The sequence below is a fragment of the Dipodomys ordii genome, unplaced genomic scaffold (genome assembly GCF_000151885.1).
Source record: "Dipodomys ordii isolate 6190 unplaced genomic scaffold, Dord_2.0 Scaffold21, whole genome shotgun sequence".
In the NCBI taxonomy this organism is placed as follows: Eukaryota; Metazoa; Chordata; class Mammalia; order Rodentia; family Heteromyidae; genus Dipodomys; species Dipodomys ordii.
In genome coordinates this window covers 7,083,878-7,100,739 of record NW_012267237.1, presented here as the reverse complement: position 1 = coordinate 7,100,739, position 16,862 = coordinate 7,083,878, and the positions used below count along the sequence as shown (strand labels likewise).

Genomic DNA, 16,862 nt, shown 5'->3' with positions numbered 1-16,862 from the left:
TCCAGTAAAGCAAGGCTGAATAAATAATTCGGGAAGGGAGATACAATTCACCCTCATCATGAGAACCAGATACCATGTAAATCCCACAGTATTATAGATAAATTCAGAATCTCACCCCATTTGTTACCACATTCACTGTATCTATTTCTCATTGTGTGAGATGGGACGTTACACAAGGTGGCTGTGTGACATGTTCCTAAAATGCCTCAGAATTAAATTATAATTATAAATTATATTTGGAAGAGTTAGGTTTTTAAAATATAACCTTTCTTCATCATGTTTAAAGGAAAAAGGGGAATGGCTAATGTCACAATGTCGGTGGGAAGACGGGCATCTAACAGAAAAACATTTACTTGCACTCTACTTTCAATAAAATCAGTAGTCAGATTCAGAATTTTAGCATTATTCTGGGTTTGGCCTCAGAAGAGACTTTTTGCATTTAGTGGAGAACATTATCCTTAGCCATTTAGCCAATTACTAGGATTCCAAGAGGAGGAAATCTTTTTAAATTACACATCCTTTAAAATATGAATAATCTTTAACAGATAACCACACTGTATATAGGGGAAAAACTTTTGAAAAAAATTATCGTCATTGGTTATGTTTATAGTTAGGTTGAGACTGTTAAAAGCTAGGCTTCTGGAAACCCAGTAAAGCAGCCTGGCTTTAGAGGATTCAAAGGTTCCTGACTTTACTTCATCAGCAAGCCTTCAGTGCCACGAAGGCAAGTATTAGACCCAAACGCATATTCAAGTGCCTTTGGTTTACACTTCAGGTTACATCTCAGTCCTAGCTTTGCCTGGTTTTAGTTAAAAAAAAAATGTTGGGAGGGAACACCAATCGAGTCATTTCTAGACAAATTCAACTTGGCATGGAGCCTGGCTGCACGGATGGTGCCAGCCCTCACCCTCTCCTGACCTCCATAATTGATGTTCAACTTGGGATTGTCCAAGATATTCCTGCAGAGAGGTAGAACTACATTATGAATTGGTTCCATTTCTCAGTTGGAGATACATCGACCCTATGCTGCCTCCTGTCCAGAACATACACGGGTGTGATGGTCAGTGACGGGGTCATCTCTGGTCCGCTCCTGACTCTCTCCTTGTGGCTCTCCACCTCCACCATGGTGTCACCTGCCTTCTGGTGGGGTAACTTCTCTGCAGCTCCACATCCTTTGCTATTCCACAGTGGACTTGTGCACTGCAGCTCACAAAAGCCCTTGGGGCTATGCTGGGGCCATAGGCACCCTCGGCAGCCTGCAAAGCACACTGTGCTGTCCCTGCTCTCTGCTTCCCACTCCAGAACCTTGCTGAATCTCACTTGGCCGCTGCCAGAGTGGAAGGAAAGAAGACGGTTCTCCGCTCTACCATTTGCTCACCAGCCCCTCACCCCAAGCAGGGACGTGTGCAGAGTCCAGGACTTAGGTGGCAGCCTGCTCACTGTGTCATTCCTCTTCCTTTCTCCCCACTCTGCTCCCCAACTCCAGCTCAGAGGCTCTGCATGAGAAGGGTAAATTACTTCCTGCCTCTGCTAACCCCCTTCCAAATATATCCCAGCTTCTACCTGCATCTGTGCCCTTTAGTTTTGAATGCTAATCTGAATTCTTCTCTTTCTTCTCTGACAATACCTTGTGGGGCCAAATGGTGAGCCAAGCAGCCCTCCAGGAGGATTCCTGGACAAGAAAGAAAAGCACAAATGTAGCCGTTACATTTCCAGGCACTGCCCCGTCGCCTGTGAACACAAGACCCTTTCCTGACACAGACAAGAAACTCCTGGCTACATCTGGCTTCTAGTGTCAGACCCACTGAATCTCAGCAAGCAGTTCTCAAGACTGTATTGGAATCTCTGTCATCTCCATTCATAGTGCTCACTGAATCTTTAACTCAGTTCAGAGGAATGCCAACAGATGAATGGAGGTGAAAACACCAAGAAGGAGGATTGTAATGGGTTATTTTGTAAAGAATTCCATCAACGATGAGTAGAGATGTCCTTAACAGATGCTGACTTTATGGAGGCAGAGAATGGAGCTCCAGCCCAAGGACCCAGGAGATGCTTCCTGGACTCAAGACGTAGTTAAGCATTTGCCGGATGCAAGCCCTGGCTGGGCTTCTCTTTTCTCATTTGTAGAGGAGGGACCACAATTGTACCTGCCACACGGGTACTATTAAGATTAAAACACAAGGGCTGAGAACCGTGCCCGGTGAACGATTAACTGCTAGGCCAGAGTGGGGGACCATGAGCATCTTCAGGCCGACTGCAGGCAAGTCTAGTTTCTCCTGGGTCAAATCCTGCTCTTCCTCCTCCTCCTCTTCCCCTCCTCTTCTTCTTTGTCCTCCTATACTTCATTTTTGTTGCCTTCCTGCTTTTCCCCTTCCTCCTTCTTTGGAATCTTCAAGCTCCTATCTTGAGCTCATGGACTCATCTTCTCAAGGGCTTCCTGGTCCTCACCTGGCACATCCCTCCTCTCCGCACAGCGCATGCCACCTGCACTGCATCCAGGTTCTCTCTCAGGGTGTCCGCTGTAGCCACTCTGAACTGGGTACACTTTTCTCTGTTACTCTATTTATGTGAACCGACTCCTGTAGTTTCAACTAAAACTCTTGGCAGCCCACATACCTTTCTAGAACAGCCCAGCATGCTCCCTGAGGCAGTGCCCTTCTCTCTTCAGAAGCTCTCTTTGTGAACTTTGCATTTCTATGACAGTTGGACCTGTGAAACGTTCTCCGTTTCCCAAATACCTTTGTCTGTAGCATACCTGCCTCTCCTTTATCACCTTGCTCATGGTCTACTTTCCTTCCTCCAGAAGTGATAGCACATTACCACCACCTGCCTCTGAATGTAAAAAAAATAAAAGTTAGGCAAGTTTAGAACTCTGTTTGACCACAATGTAATGCTATATGCTATGATAGTGTTGGAAATCTCCCATACAAACAGAAACACACCCAAAACTAAAATAAACTTCAAACCAAAGTGATCGTTTCATAGCTCAATAGTTAATGATCAGATCCACTGTCTGCCTGTCAGCTTCCATCTTGGGAGAAATTACAATGTTGGTCATTTTTTCGTATCAAAACTGTATATTTCGGGGGCCTTATGTTCCTGGCTTCATTTTTCACTTACTCTCAAACCAAAGCTGAAGGATTCTCATTCTCCAAATGCCAGAGCATTTTTCCATCCATCATGAGGGATATGAAGATGGACTTCCACGGAGGACAGGGTCATATCTGTCTCCTTGGATCATTTTCAGCTACAGGTAGTTCTCCCTGAGTGTGAGAATGGAGGAAAAGATCAGGAAAGTCTGTAAGAGAGAGCATATGGATAGTGGGAACAATGTCATAAAGAGAGGCAGAAATGAAGAAACAGGATCCAGGTTTAAGTGACTCCGATGGCATGGTTATTTAACATCACCATGTCTTCATTTCCATATCGTTTAAAGAGAAACTAAAAACTGACCTCTTTGAGCTTTGCAGAACTAAAAGAAACCATAGCACATAGGCCCAAAGCACCGGCTAGGGAAGGAAGTAGCCAAGGACAGGAGGTGATCCAGAGATTCTACTGAATTTCTCAGGAATAGTCCCTGCCGTGTCTCAGAAGGTCAAGACTGTCTCCCTGGTGTTAAACTGTACTGTTATGTGCACTTTGCAATATGTCCACATTATCCCCACACACTGATTTCCATCCTTTCCATTTTTCTAGCTTTCCCCATTAGTTTTAGAGACAAACCCATGTATGGGCAGGCTGCATAAGCTCAGGTTTCCTATCTGTTCTGGGTTGGGGTCTGGAAACCCTGAAGGGCACAAGTTGGGTCTCAGAAGTAGGCGTGTGCACCACCAGGAGACAGTACCTCTGCTCTGAATGCTGACCTCTATGCTTTCTCACATCTAAGACCCAATTCAGTCAGTCCTCTGGGGCTGTCAGACTGTTCCCGCAGCCCAGACGCACCTCAGTGAGTTCAGATCGCTCAGCCCTTCCCTCAGACTTCCTGAGCTTGAGGCACAAAAAGGAGCAGGAGAAAAAAAGTGTGTGTTATGGGATGATGGTGATAAGAAGCTATGTGAACGTGACTTCTGACTAGGATGGGATGAAGTTGTTTTTTTTAATCTCATATTTCATGCAGGGCTGGGCTGAGGATGTGGCAGGCATGGCGTATGCCCTACGTTCACTGCCAGAGGGGGCTCCCTGCCTGCCACAGGTGAGAGCCAGCTCTGGGGTGCCTGCCCCCGTGGGGGAGGGGGTGGAGCGGGCCTGTGGGGGAGGGCGGGAAGGACTGATCCCCATGAGAACTCTCCCTCCAAATCCAGAAACCGCATTCCGTGAATCTTCTTTTTTTTTTCAGATCAAACCCTTACATTTGTGCATTTTTCAGTGGCAAAATTGGGGACACTGTAGAATAATATAACCTAAGTAAACCATGTGTGTATGCTGGAGGAACTGGACCTAGCCTTCATTCTGAACCTGAGTGCTTGACCTGCCTAAATTTTAATATGAAGCATTTGCTGTGTGCAATGTGGTCAGGAACCACAAAATCAAAACACACTGTATGTCTTACTTTACAAATAAGGCATTGAATTGGGGTCCTGGATATAATACATTCATATATTATTTTTTCGAAAGACTATAAGGCTCGCCCATGGTGGTTATATTCACTCTTTCTTGTTAGGCAAAGGATATACCCTTTGCCTCTTTGGCAGATGATGGCAGTGCCCAGCCACCACCTTCAGAGCTCTTGTATAAAGTCACTTTCTGCAATTGGTGGTACATTTTTACCTCCTCTTAATATCAGTGGAAAACTCTGCTGTCCCAGCTTCCACATCTTAAAGTGCCCCATCCACCCATCTCAAACACAAGTACCCATAACACAGTCAGAAGAGAAACGAAGTGTGGTTCATGGATTAACCCTAAAACCTCTATCAAAAAATATTAATAATGTTAAAGTGTTTCATGCATGTCTAACATATTCAGCTGTTCTACAACTAGGTCTTGATAATCCAACCATTTTGGCTCCTGCGAGCTGCCGTCCGACAACCCTCCCATATGTTTTGCCCATAGAGGTTTCCACCTCTGTTCCTAATGTCCTTTGCCTTCCCTCTTTTGGCAGTGGTCAGTATATATCCGAGCTGCTGTCCGAAAGGAAAAAGGCCTGCCTATTCTTGTGGAGCTGCTCCGGATAGATAATGACCGTGTGGTATGTGCAGTGGCCACAGCACTCCGGAACATGGCCTTGGACGTCAGAAATAAGGAACTCATAGGTAAGTTATCTTCAGTGAAAGCATTTTCTCCTGGGAGAATGTCATTGATCCTGCATGCTGAGCATGAGTGTGTGCAGAAAACAGTGTAGTTATAGGAAAGTGGTGTTGTCCAGCTCTCCTTCAGTCCTAAATCCAGTGCATTAACTGATCTTTTAGAATTTAGAGAAAAGGAAAGTTTGTTGACAATTCCTATCCTCACAAATTAAAAATAACCACAGTGCCCAGCACTTATTCCTATTGTCCCAGCCTTCTGGATCTTTGTCAAGTTGTTTGTTTGCTTACCAGGTGGTGAACCAAGAACTCCTCTAGGAAGTCTGCTTCTTTCCTTCCTTTCTAGTTCAATTATTTTAGATGAGATCATACCAGATCCTTAACCCTAATTTCTTAAAAAATTGTCCCAAGAAATACTGAGGATCTTTTGTTAATGAAGTACTGAACAGGTAACGTCTTCTCAGATTCATTCAGCAAATATTTATCCATAGCCAGCTTTGTTCCACTCCTGTTCTGTGTACTGATATTTCCACCAATGAGTGAAACAGATAGCTATCCCCCTGTGTTTGTGGAGTTTATATTGGAGAGAGCAAAGACCTACAATAATAATCCCATGATATCTGTTAGAAGGATCTGAGAGGAAAATGGAACTGATAAAGGAGGCTGTAATGAAGAAGTTGGACATTTTTAAACTGAGGTGAAATTCACATAAGATCAGTCATTCTAAAATGCACAAATTCAATGGCATCTAGTGTATTTCTACTGTCATTTAGTCACCACCTGTCAATTCCAAAACTTTTCACTATTCCAGAGGAATAGACCCTCATTTCTACTAACTAATGTGTTTCTGTCCTCCTCCTTCCAGCCTCTGACAGCCAATAAGCTGATTTTTGCCTATGGATCCCCTTCTTTGGGCTTTTATAGATGTATGTGTATGTATGTACGTATATACATACACATATATGTATATATGTACATGTATGACCCATAGAATATGACATTTTGTGATTCACGTAGTATTAAAAGGCCATGACTTTGGGGCTGGGAAGGTGGCTCAGTGGTAGAGTGCTTGTCTTGCATGCATGAGGCCCTAGGTTTGAATCCTCAGCACCACATAAGCAGAAAAAGCCAGAAGTGGGGCTGAGGCTCAAGTGGTAGAACGCTAGCCTTGATCTGAAAAGCTGAGGGACAGCTCCCAGGCCCAGAGTTCAGGCCCCACAACTGATTAAAAAAAAGCCATAACTTTATTTTTGTTGGATATTACTAAGTCATAATTGTATGTATTCATGAGGTGGAAAATGATATAATATTATACAATATGAAATAATTAAATTTCTCTAATCAGCCAATCCTTAAATACTGCAAATACCTACCTCTTTTCTGTTGTTGTTGTTGCTTGTTGTTTGGTTTGGGGTTTATTTGTGCCAGTACTGGGGCTTGAACTCAGGGCCAGGGCACAGTCCGTTAGTGTTTTTGCTCAGAGGCTAGTGCTCTACCACTTGAGACATAGCTCCACTTTTGGCTTTTTTGCTGGCTAACTGGAGATAGGAGTCTTACAGATTCTTCAGCCTGGGCTGGCTTTGACTTGTGCTTCTCAGACCTCTCCCTCCTGAGTAGCTGGGATTACAGGTGTGAGCACCACCAACACCCACATGTTGTTTGTTTTTGAGGTAGTCTCACTCTGTAGCTCTGTATCACTTGCTTTAAACTTGACGTGCTCTCAAATGCTGGGATTATAAACCTGTGCCACCACACCCAGCTCAATGCTTACCATTATTGGCGTGAGAACATTTGAAACTTTATCCTCTTTGCAATTTTGAAATGTAAAATGCAGAATGCTGTGCAATAAATCTCACCTACCTCCTCCCACCTACTGTAAATGTGTACCCATTTCTCCCAACCCCCATCCCCCAACTGCTGTTATTCTACTCTGATTCTAAGAGTTCTTTTGCTTTAGCTTTTACATATAAATGATATCCTACATAATTTGTCCCTTTCTGCCTGGTTCATTTCATAGCATTCCCTCCTCCAGTTCCTTCCATGTTATCACAGATGATGTCATTTCCGTTTGTCAATAGCATGCTATTTTGTACCATGATTGTATCTATCCTTCCTTGATGGACACTTGTGTTGAACCATATCTGGTCTTCTGTGAATAGTGCTAGGAACATAGGCCTGGTGCACATGTGTTTGCGAAGACTTATTTCAACACTTTGCATCTATGGAGTGGGACTGCTGGATCACACAGGCAATTCTATTCTTAGTCTCTTCATACAGTTTTCCATAATGAGTGCACTGATTTACATTCCCACAGTCAGTGTACAAGCTGTCTGTGTCCGTTTTCTGCATATTGTTGTCAATATTTATCTTCTATCATTGTTATATCAGGCTATTCTGACCAGTGAGATAATATTGTGGTTTGATTTACATTCCTTTAATGATTAGTAATTTGAATTTTTCATATGCCCATTGGCTATTTATATGTCCTCTTTGAGAAATTATCATATCTTTTAAAACAGGTTAGCTTCTTGTTTCTTTATATATTTTGGACCTAGTGTCAGATCAATGCCTTGAAAATATTTTCTTCTACTCCATAGGTGGCCTCTTTATTCATTTAATTACTTCCCTTGCTGTGCAGAAGCCTTTTTAGTCTGATGTCGCTCCATCTGCCTATTTTTGTCTATTAGTTTTAGAGTCGAATTTAGAAATCATTTCCACAAAAAATGCTATATAGATATTCCTTTACTTTTTCTTCAAGAAGTTATATAGTGTCAGGTTTTATGATTAAGTATTCAATGCATTTGTGTTGGATTTTATATATAGCATGAGATAAGGGTTTCTTTTGGTTCTCCATATTGATATCCATTTTAAGGTTCTGACTTTTAAGTGGAAGGCCATGGTAGGAGGGGTTGGGAAGGCATCCCTTGAGCCAAGACTTAACAGGCAATGAAGATGTTGTACACAGAGAGGGGAGAGCCGGAGGCAGGGAATCCAGGGAAAGGAGTCAAGGAAACCTCTGCAGATGGCCCCCTGGAATGGGAACTATATGTGAACCAGTGGACTCGAACCTTCAAGAGGCCTCCTGAGTCTGGAAGATCAAATGATGAGGGCCCCTCTCTGCAGGCAGGAAGACACTTGGGCCCAAGCTGATTGATTCTTGGAGAGGGATTCCTGCACAGAGACCTCCTGTGAAATGGCCTAAGCCCCTACTAACTACTGTCCCCATGGGTAGGCATCTGGAATCCAGGAGCTCATTCCTGTATGGTTGCTAAGCAGGGTACAGAGTCCACAGCCTGACCACATGCAACAGGTGTCATTATACAGCAACTGGAGCTGAGCAACGGGAAGCTGGCACAACCATGGGGCAAAGGCATAGCTCTTCTGCATCTCTAAGGGACAGAGAGAAATGAGTGACCAAAGGGACAAGACTCCCTCTGGAGGCAGATGGAAGACCAGGAGGGATATACTGAACCTTTCATGATGCAGGAAGCAGGCATATTTTTTTCCTCCCACTTCACAACATCCCTCAGATCTTCCAATGAAAACTCAAGTAATTTTCTTGGCGATCAGACTTCAAATCTGTGTCTCATAAATACAATTGCACCATACTTACCATTCATAATAAGGGAGGAAATAAACTTGCAATTTTGATTTGTGAAACTATTTAAACTAAGTCATTAGCTCAAAGGGTCAAACTCCCCTTTCCATATACACTTTTCTTTTCCTCACACAGTCCTATCAAGCAGGACAACACGGGGATTTCAATAAAAGCCTATCTTTCCTCTGTAACAAGGAGGGAAAAAAATCAATAGCTAATCAGTCTACTGCCTGGATGCTAAGTACTAGGTATTGTGTGTTTGTGTGTTTTATTTCTTTTGGTGGATTAAAATATAACAAACAGTGAGCTATCGATTGGCTTTATAGCTTCTGGGCATCTCTTCTTTCTCCAAAGCCACTTATATAGTACTCTGACTGAGGCAGGAATATTTAGATCTCCACAGTGCCCATGTTAAATGAAGCCTTTAGTATCCAATGCCACCACACAGGAAATAGAGCCAGTTACTTAGAAACAAGAGTAGAAATACCTAAGCACAGGCTTTACAGAAGCAGTCTTTTTTCTTTTTTTTTTAGTTGAATGAAAAGACCAAGAACTTCATAAAACCTTAGATTTCATTTAGAAGAAATTAAATTTTACTGACACTTGTTTTATTTTATTTTATTTTAAAATAAAACAAAAACTTGAACTCAGGGCTTTTCACACTCACTGTGATTTTCCACTCATAGCTGGTGCTCTACCACCTGAACCATTCCTTGAGTCTGGCTTTTTGCCAGTTAAAGTAGAAATAAGAGTCTCACAGATTTGTCTTTCGGGGCTGGCTTTGAACTATGATTTTCATATCACAGCCTCCTGAGTAGCTTGAAATGTAAACATTATATTTAGAACAATATTATAATTACATTTACTTTAAATATTGTATCAAGGTAGTGATTTTTGTAGAAAAATGCCATGCCAGACTTCATGCATTAAAAAAAAATGTAGTGATTTGGAACCAAGAACAAGGTTAAAGGTAGAGCTCTTAGGCTTTCTAGAAGCTCTCCTTGTAAGCTATAGTGCCCTCATCTGGTCTTGTGGCTTACGTTTCATCTAATTCCCATGACTTTTGCCATCAATCTTCCTTGAGCTATCCAAGAACACTACCTTCCCCTTATTCAGGGTCTTCATCCAAGAGAAGTCAGCTGGATACCATTCTTAAAATTCCCCTCACCTACCTTCCCTGCTTGATTTTCTCCACAGTATTGATCAGCATCTACTACAGATAAACCCAGCATAACATGATTCTGAATGCTGGGAAATAACAGAAACTAGCAGCTCTTAGTCAGTCATAGAAAGAACCTTTATTCTCCAGTGTCCTGCATAGCTAAGCTCAGTAATACTCTTTAGGCTGAGTGTAATAAGTGCAGTTTTGACTTACAGTCTTTTTTTCCCTTTTTTGCCAGTACTGAGATTAGAACTCAAGATCTCACACACTGGCTCATCTTTCTTGCTCAGGGTCAATACTCTACCACTTAAACCATGGCTGATTAGTTGGAAGTATGGTCTCACAGACTTTTCTAAGCCAGATTTGTATGGCGTTGAACTTCAGTCCTCCAGATCTCAGCTTCCTGAGTAGCTAGGATTGACAGAATGACTCACTGGTACCTGCCTGACTTAGAATAGTTTCAACTTAATGATAGTTTGTCAGGATGTAACCCATGATCAGTTGGGGGAGCACCTCTGTACAATTATAACAATCTTATTTCTCATCCTTTCCCCCAACTGGAATGTAAAGCCACAAGGGCCAGAGCTCTTTTGTGTTTGTTTGCTGGTGCATCTTATATACCCTGAATACTGTGCAATCTGGGATAGGTATGGATGACTCAAATAGGCTTATCCTGTCCAACTATCATCTTAAAACAAACTCCAAGCTGGACACAGTGACACACGTTTGTCACCACAGCAATGACAGAAAGCCTAAAATAGGGGGATCAAGATCCAGGCAGGAACTGAGACCCTAACTCAAAAGCAGCCAATAAAAGCAGAGCTGGAGGTGTGACTCGGCAATAGAGTAGCAGTAGGGTTCTTGCTTCACAAGCACAAGGCCTTGAGTTCAAAACCGAGTGCTGCCAAAAACAAGCAAAACACTTCAAGACAACATGGAAGTAGACAGAGATGCTAATGAAAGAGATGTTTTATGTTAATGAATAAAAAATGATTCAGTTTATTTCCTTCTTAAATGCATTAGATGCATGCAGACCCTCATAATTTCAGAACAAATCTAGCTCTTTCCATCTGGTAGCTTTGGGGTTTCAGTTTAAATTCCACATCTCCTTAGATTATCTTTCAGTTAGGGGCTGAGGATGGCTGAGCCTAGGGATGGTTTCTCTTCCAAGGACTCCATTGTCAGGAAAACTCAAAAGACACTATTGAAGAATAGTCACGCTGGCCATTCGGTTTAAAGGAGAAGCATACAGTGGCACTAACTGGAAAAGAGCACACTCAGCCATCCGCTTATCTTCTCTTTTGTGCTGTTTCCATGGTTATGTGTGTGTCTCTGCAAACTGGTGATAAACATGCTATAGATAGATATTGCATTCTTCCTTATGATGGGGCACAGTGGCTGGGATTATTGCACATCCATACATTTCTTTGCAACCTTCAAAAGTCTTAATTATCCTTCTGAGTAGGGAAGGATTTTTAAAGACAGCAATAATTAGCTTCAGTGAATAGAGCCGAGAATATTGCATCACTTCTAAAGTTTAGTGAAATACTATCCCTTTCAGCACTTGGACAGTTTCTGTTGGAGCTAGCTAGGAATTTTACCAAATTCCTACCCTTTGATGGAAGCACAGAATTTCATTCTGTCTGTATACCACTTTTTCTTTGATTCATTCATCCGCTGAGAGGCATCTGGGTTGATTCCATATCTTCACTATGGTCAACATTTCTGCAGTGAACATGGTTGTACTGGTGGCTTTAGTGTGGTTTGGTCATTTGGATAAGTGCCGAGGAGTGGGATTGCTGACAACAAACCAACGAAGTCCAATGAAACAAAAACTTAAAACACACGTGAACTCTCCAAGTCACAAGTAGGTCTGGAGCAGAAGTGAGGGTGGAAGTGAGGCAAATGCATGTGCAGGGGGGTCTGGGCAGAGAGAGGGAATGGCCAGCTGTGGGAACTCCAGGGCAGAAAGGAGCTCAGATCTGGGTGGAGCTAAGGACCAAAGGTGGGGACAGTTTTATCTTAATGAGTTTACATACATATAACATTCTTGTGCACAAAGATCTTAAAGTGTGCAAAGTGAATACCAGCCTACATTTTCCAGAATTTTTAGTGGCATAATTTATTTTTGCCACTCTTACTAAGACAAACTTTTAAACAAATTACTTCAGTTGGGCAACATTTCCCAGGGCTTGCTTGCTAGCATGTATATTAGCATATCAAATACCTTTTGTTGGAGAATGCAGGAGTTAAATTCATCCCACCAGGTACCTTTAGTTGGAAGAAGGGAGAGGGTACCTGAAACTAAGCTCAGCCATTTACTGGCAGCCAGGCAGTTTAGGAAGGCCAAGAGAGAGAGAAAGAAGACAGCCAAGGAGGAGAGCGAAGAAGAGGAGGGGGCAAATAGGAGAGGAAGAGAGAAAGTTTCACTTGCCCGAGCACTCACAGAAGTGGAGTTTTAAATTTGGGGCCAAATTTGATTGCAAGGAATTTTAGTTGTATTCTTCCCATGGTAAGTGACCTTTGGAACCAGAGTGTGTGTCTGAACATCTTCAGCAGTGCAGTTTGGTTCCTAAAAAGGGAAATCAACAGGTGATTGAGCCGGCCCCCCATCCCTGGTTCCCTTGGCCATAGGAGGCCCTTGATGTGAGATCTGAACACGTGGATCCAAGATTTTCTTTTGGTGGGGTCTAGGTAGCCCACAAAGGCCCAGGTGGCCTTAATATGGTGGGAGCCCAGATCTCCCATCTACTGGTCACTTATCCAGGAGTAGAAACAAATTACCTAGTGTTGGGCGGGCAGGTGGTAGAGCACTTGGTCAGGACAAAGTTGGAGGTCCTCTGGCGATGGTATTGTAGGACCACAGACTAGGTCCTGGGGCACCTAGTCAGACCCCTGGGGAGCAAATCCACCAGGGAGCCTATCCTGGGTTTCGAGCACCAAATATAGGAATCCTTCACAAATATAGGGAACCACACAGAGGCAGGCAGGCACAGGAGAAACATTATTGTAAGGTTTAATAGAGGGCCCATATCTCCCAGGAGAGGGAACGAATGGAATCCATCCCTATCCAAGTTGCAAGTAGGTCTGGGGTGGATGTGAGGGTGGAAGCGAGGTAAGTGCTGGCCTGGGTGGAGAGAGGGAGTGGCCAGATGTAGGATGGGAACCCTAGAGCAGAGAGGAGCTCAGGTCTGGGTGCAGCTGAGGACCAAAGGTGGGGATAATACTATAAAGGCTGTTTTTTTAATATAGTTTATCAATAAAGGTAATTTCTTTCCAGACATTGCCTTCCCTCCCTGACCCAACCTCAAAGGGGAACAGGAAATACTGACATTTTCTGGGGATCAGGATGGAGCTATTTCCTACCATAGGTTCATGAAAAGATGGAAGAGAAAGGAGCCCAAATTCTCCTTGTGTGCCTAGCAGTATGAATCCTTTATACTAGTGAACTTATGGACAGAGTAAAGGCTGTTTCCTATTTGAGGGTTCATTACTTTGTAAGCAGTAAATTTATTAAATTTCTTCCTGCACTCATCCCCAACGAGTATTCAGATCATTCTGTTCATTCTTTCTGGGGAGTGAGAAAGTAAGGAAAGAATAGTTCTTCCTAACTTTCTTTTCTTGCCTCAATGTGTATTAATTGGATAAAAGATTTGTATCTACCATTCTAAAGACTGTTTATAGACAAAGATGCTGGAGTATTTAAAGGGCAACATAAAATGTGCTGTATTTAACTAAAATACAACAAAAGAAAAAAAGTAGATATACAATGATCAATGGAAAAAAGAATGTTGTCCACAAAATGTCAGCACACCCTTCTCCCATGCCAGGTCTTTTCTTAGTGAGAAATACATTTTCCTTTGGAGAACTGGATTGGAGGAGCTAGAGAGAAGTCTTCCTTATGTTGGTAGGGTCCTGGGTGTTTCCTAGCTCCACAAAGATTCCCCTTCATTTAGCAATCCATGGCTGGATTTTTGACAAGTAAAGGTACCTATGGAATGTTAGGCTTGGAGTTCTTCACTCAACCCCTGAAATGTATTTTTGCTTAAATCAATCACTTAACACATATTCTCTAAGGAATAAACAGACATTTCCAGCTGTAACTCTGCATCCGTGAGCAGTCACTCTAAATGTTCATCAGGAAATCATTCTTCAAGCTTTGTCTAAGTTCTGCAGCCAACAATTGAAACATTTCCTAGCTACATCCTGTGTGTTTGCAATATCATGTTTGGCATGCACTGCAAAACTGGAAATCAGAGGGATGTCAAATCTTAAGAGATTCATATCCATTAACGTGTTTTAGGCTTGTTCCATGCCAAAGGGCTATGCGTGTGGCAAAATCTCCCAGGGTGTGGCCTTCATAGTCTCTGAGCAGACTTCTCGAACGTCCCTCATTTCCTGGCACCATGAGCACCTCCTTCACCTATGTTCTTGACCTTGACGAATTCTATCTGTCCCCAGGGGAAAACATGGCTCCAGAGTAACCTGTAGGCAACTCAGGAAAACAGCATGGTATTTTTATTCCTGGGAATGCATAAACTTCACTTTATTAAGTAGATATGAGGAAATTTTAGAAGCACACCTCCTCTGCTTTTCAAAACATGCTCTTCAGCGCAGGACAGATGTTGTTTTAATTAAAACATGCACAATTTCAATTAGTATTTGAAGAAGAAGCTTGATTTCCTAGTCAAGGTGATTTACCAGAGCACTCTGCACTGGCTTGCTCTTATAACCAGGTTTCACAAGCCAGATTCTAGAAGGTAGGCTCTGTACTTTGGGCGAAGCTTTACATCTTCGGATTGGAGGCCTGGAGAGAGTGCTCATCTCTTAACCCAAAACCTAATCTCACAAATGCTTCCTTCCTTCTTAATTAACTTTGGACACCTATTGGGGAGTATTGGCAGCTGGGTCTGGCAGATAAGAATTCCTTGGAAAAGGAATTGTAAATAAATCAAACAGCCAATAATTATTTGATTAAGTAAGACTTTAATGATGCATCGTTTGGAAATACTCCATGAGGGGGGAAAAGCAAAAAGCAATTCAGGGCCTCAGTTTGCAAACCTTGAGCAACAAAAAGAGAAGGAGAGAGAGTGACAGAGACAGAGGAAGATGCAAAGAGGCCATCTGTAGCTTTATAACTTTATTTTGATTGTTTAAGCATTCATTTTGTGTTTGGTCAAGCCCTTTCAGAAAAAAATGTTTAGAGAAGATGATGCAGGAGGATGAAGTTTCTCCTCAAAAACCCTAATAAAATCTTGGAAATTTAAAAATAGAAAAGAGGATTCCATAGGATAATACATTTAAACTGTATTCTATTCAAAGTGTGGGCTGTCAGCCTCCTCCCCCACTCCCTCCACCCCCCACACAAACCTTCTAATCCATATCAGGAAATTTGTTATTTTTATTTGCTCACTAAGAATACCACAGTTTAAAGTATAGATCTGAATGCTTCCTGGCTCATGGTTGGTTGTAGTTTTCATCAATTGATCTTGAGAAATGAATTTGAGTAAGACAGGCAGCTATTACTGGATATTCAGATAAAAAGAAAGTCGAAGGCCAGTGACCTAACTCAGTGGCCGTACTATGGAGAATACATAAGGAAGCAGACATTAGAGAAGTGAGCATAGTAGGGCATGACCTATGACCTGTCCTCCAGGCTGGAATTTTAGAGAGGCAGCCATGCAGTGTAATGGTGTCTGCAACCATGACAAGATCCTTGTCTATGAATGGCACCAGCAGCAAGTGCAGAACTGGCTCCTAAACCTATGGGTCTGTCTGGAGGCCCTTCACAAAACTTAGGTGAAGTTCAGAGATTTTTTTTTCTCTCATCCTCTAGAACAGTCATGAAGGCTTACTGTCTATCTGAAAAGCTGCCTTTTTAAAAAAAAGTTTTAACTCAAAGTAAAATTTTCCTGTTTGATTTTGTGGATAATAGTATCTTTAAACAATGTCAGGTCAAATGAACATATTGAAGAGTGCAATGATTTAAAAACCGGCTTGTTTCCAAGTGCACTGCACATCCTGTCAGTTCCAAACTTTATCTTTCTTGCCCTGAACATGGAATACAGAAGAGGACCAGACACATGAGGACATATGCTAATGGGCAATATACTCATTTTAATTAGGAATCCGTAATATTGCTACTTCCACACTGATGATGTTCAAGTAGAGCAAAAGATAAAAATCCCTGTGGTCTTCACCTTGAGACTTGAACAGTTCAACTTACTTGTCAGAAAGAAAAGTTATAGCCATGAAATAGAAACCAGTGGTATTAAATTTTTAATTCAATATTAAGTTCACAGACCAATATACTTAATGTCTGTGTGAGTTGAGTCCATTGTGAAAGTGACCTTTTTACTCCAAATTATGTTAGAAGCTCTCAGTAATTTTAACTCTCAAGTCATTATTAATTTTGCACTTCAAAGTCTAATGCAAACCCTAGTTTCCTGCCTGCTCTCATCTTCCAGTAACAAATGAATTGTGCACACTACACAGCACTGGAGTCCTGCCTCAAGTCCTTCCAAATCTTCCCACATTCCCATTTCCCATGAACCGGGGCCACCATCCCCTTTGTAAAGAGGTCCAGGATATGAGAAATTGGGGTTTCTGATGTGGATGATTCAAAAATAAACCCTACTGCTTTTTTTATTCAATAAATCTGGGGTTTCCCCTAAAATCCTCCATGCTTCTTAGTGCAGTAGTCATACTTTCTTCTCATCTTTTATTTTTTGAGAAGCGTATGTATTTATTTATTCATTTATTTTTTCCTTTTCCTCTATTTTCTTTTTTTTTAGTGTGAAAATACCATACAGAGGGGTTACAATAACATGGGCAAGATAATGAGTACATTTCTTTTTTTTGT

At 42.1% G+C, this 16,862-nt stretch overlaps 1 protein-coding gene across 2 annotated transcripts in view; it reads left to right on the top strand.

Moving 5' to 3' along the window:
* Positions 1-16,862, top strand: part of Ctnnd2 (catenin (cadherin-associated protein), delta 2) — a 349,057-nt gene that overhangs the window by 237,012 nt on the left and 95,183 nt on the right. The window contains exons 10-11 of one of the 2 annotated variants that reach the window (XM_013013885.1): positions 4,118-4,192; positions 5,099-5,249. In XM_013013885.1, the coding sequence (XP_012869339.1) occupies positions 4,118-4,192; positions 5,099-5,249 (226 nt within the window). The remainder of the gene's footprint in view (positions 1-4,117; positions 4,193-5,098; positions 5,250-16,862) is intronic. The other variant, XM_013013886.1, reaches the window with a different exon arrangement.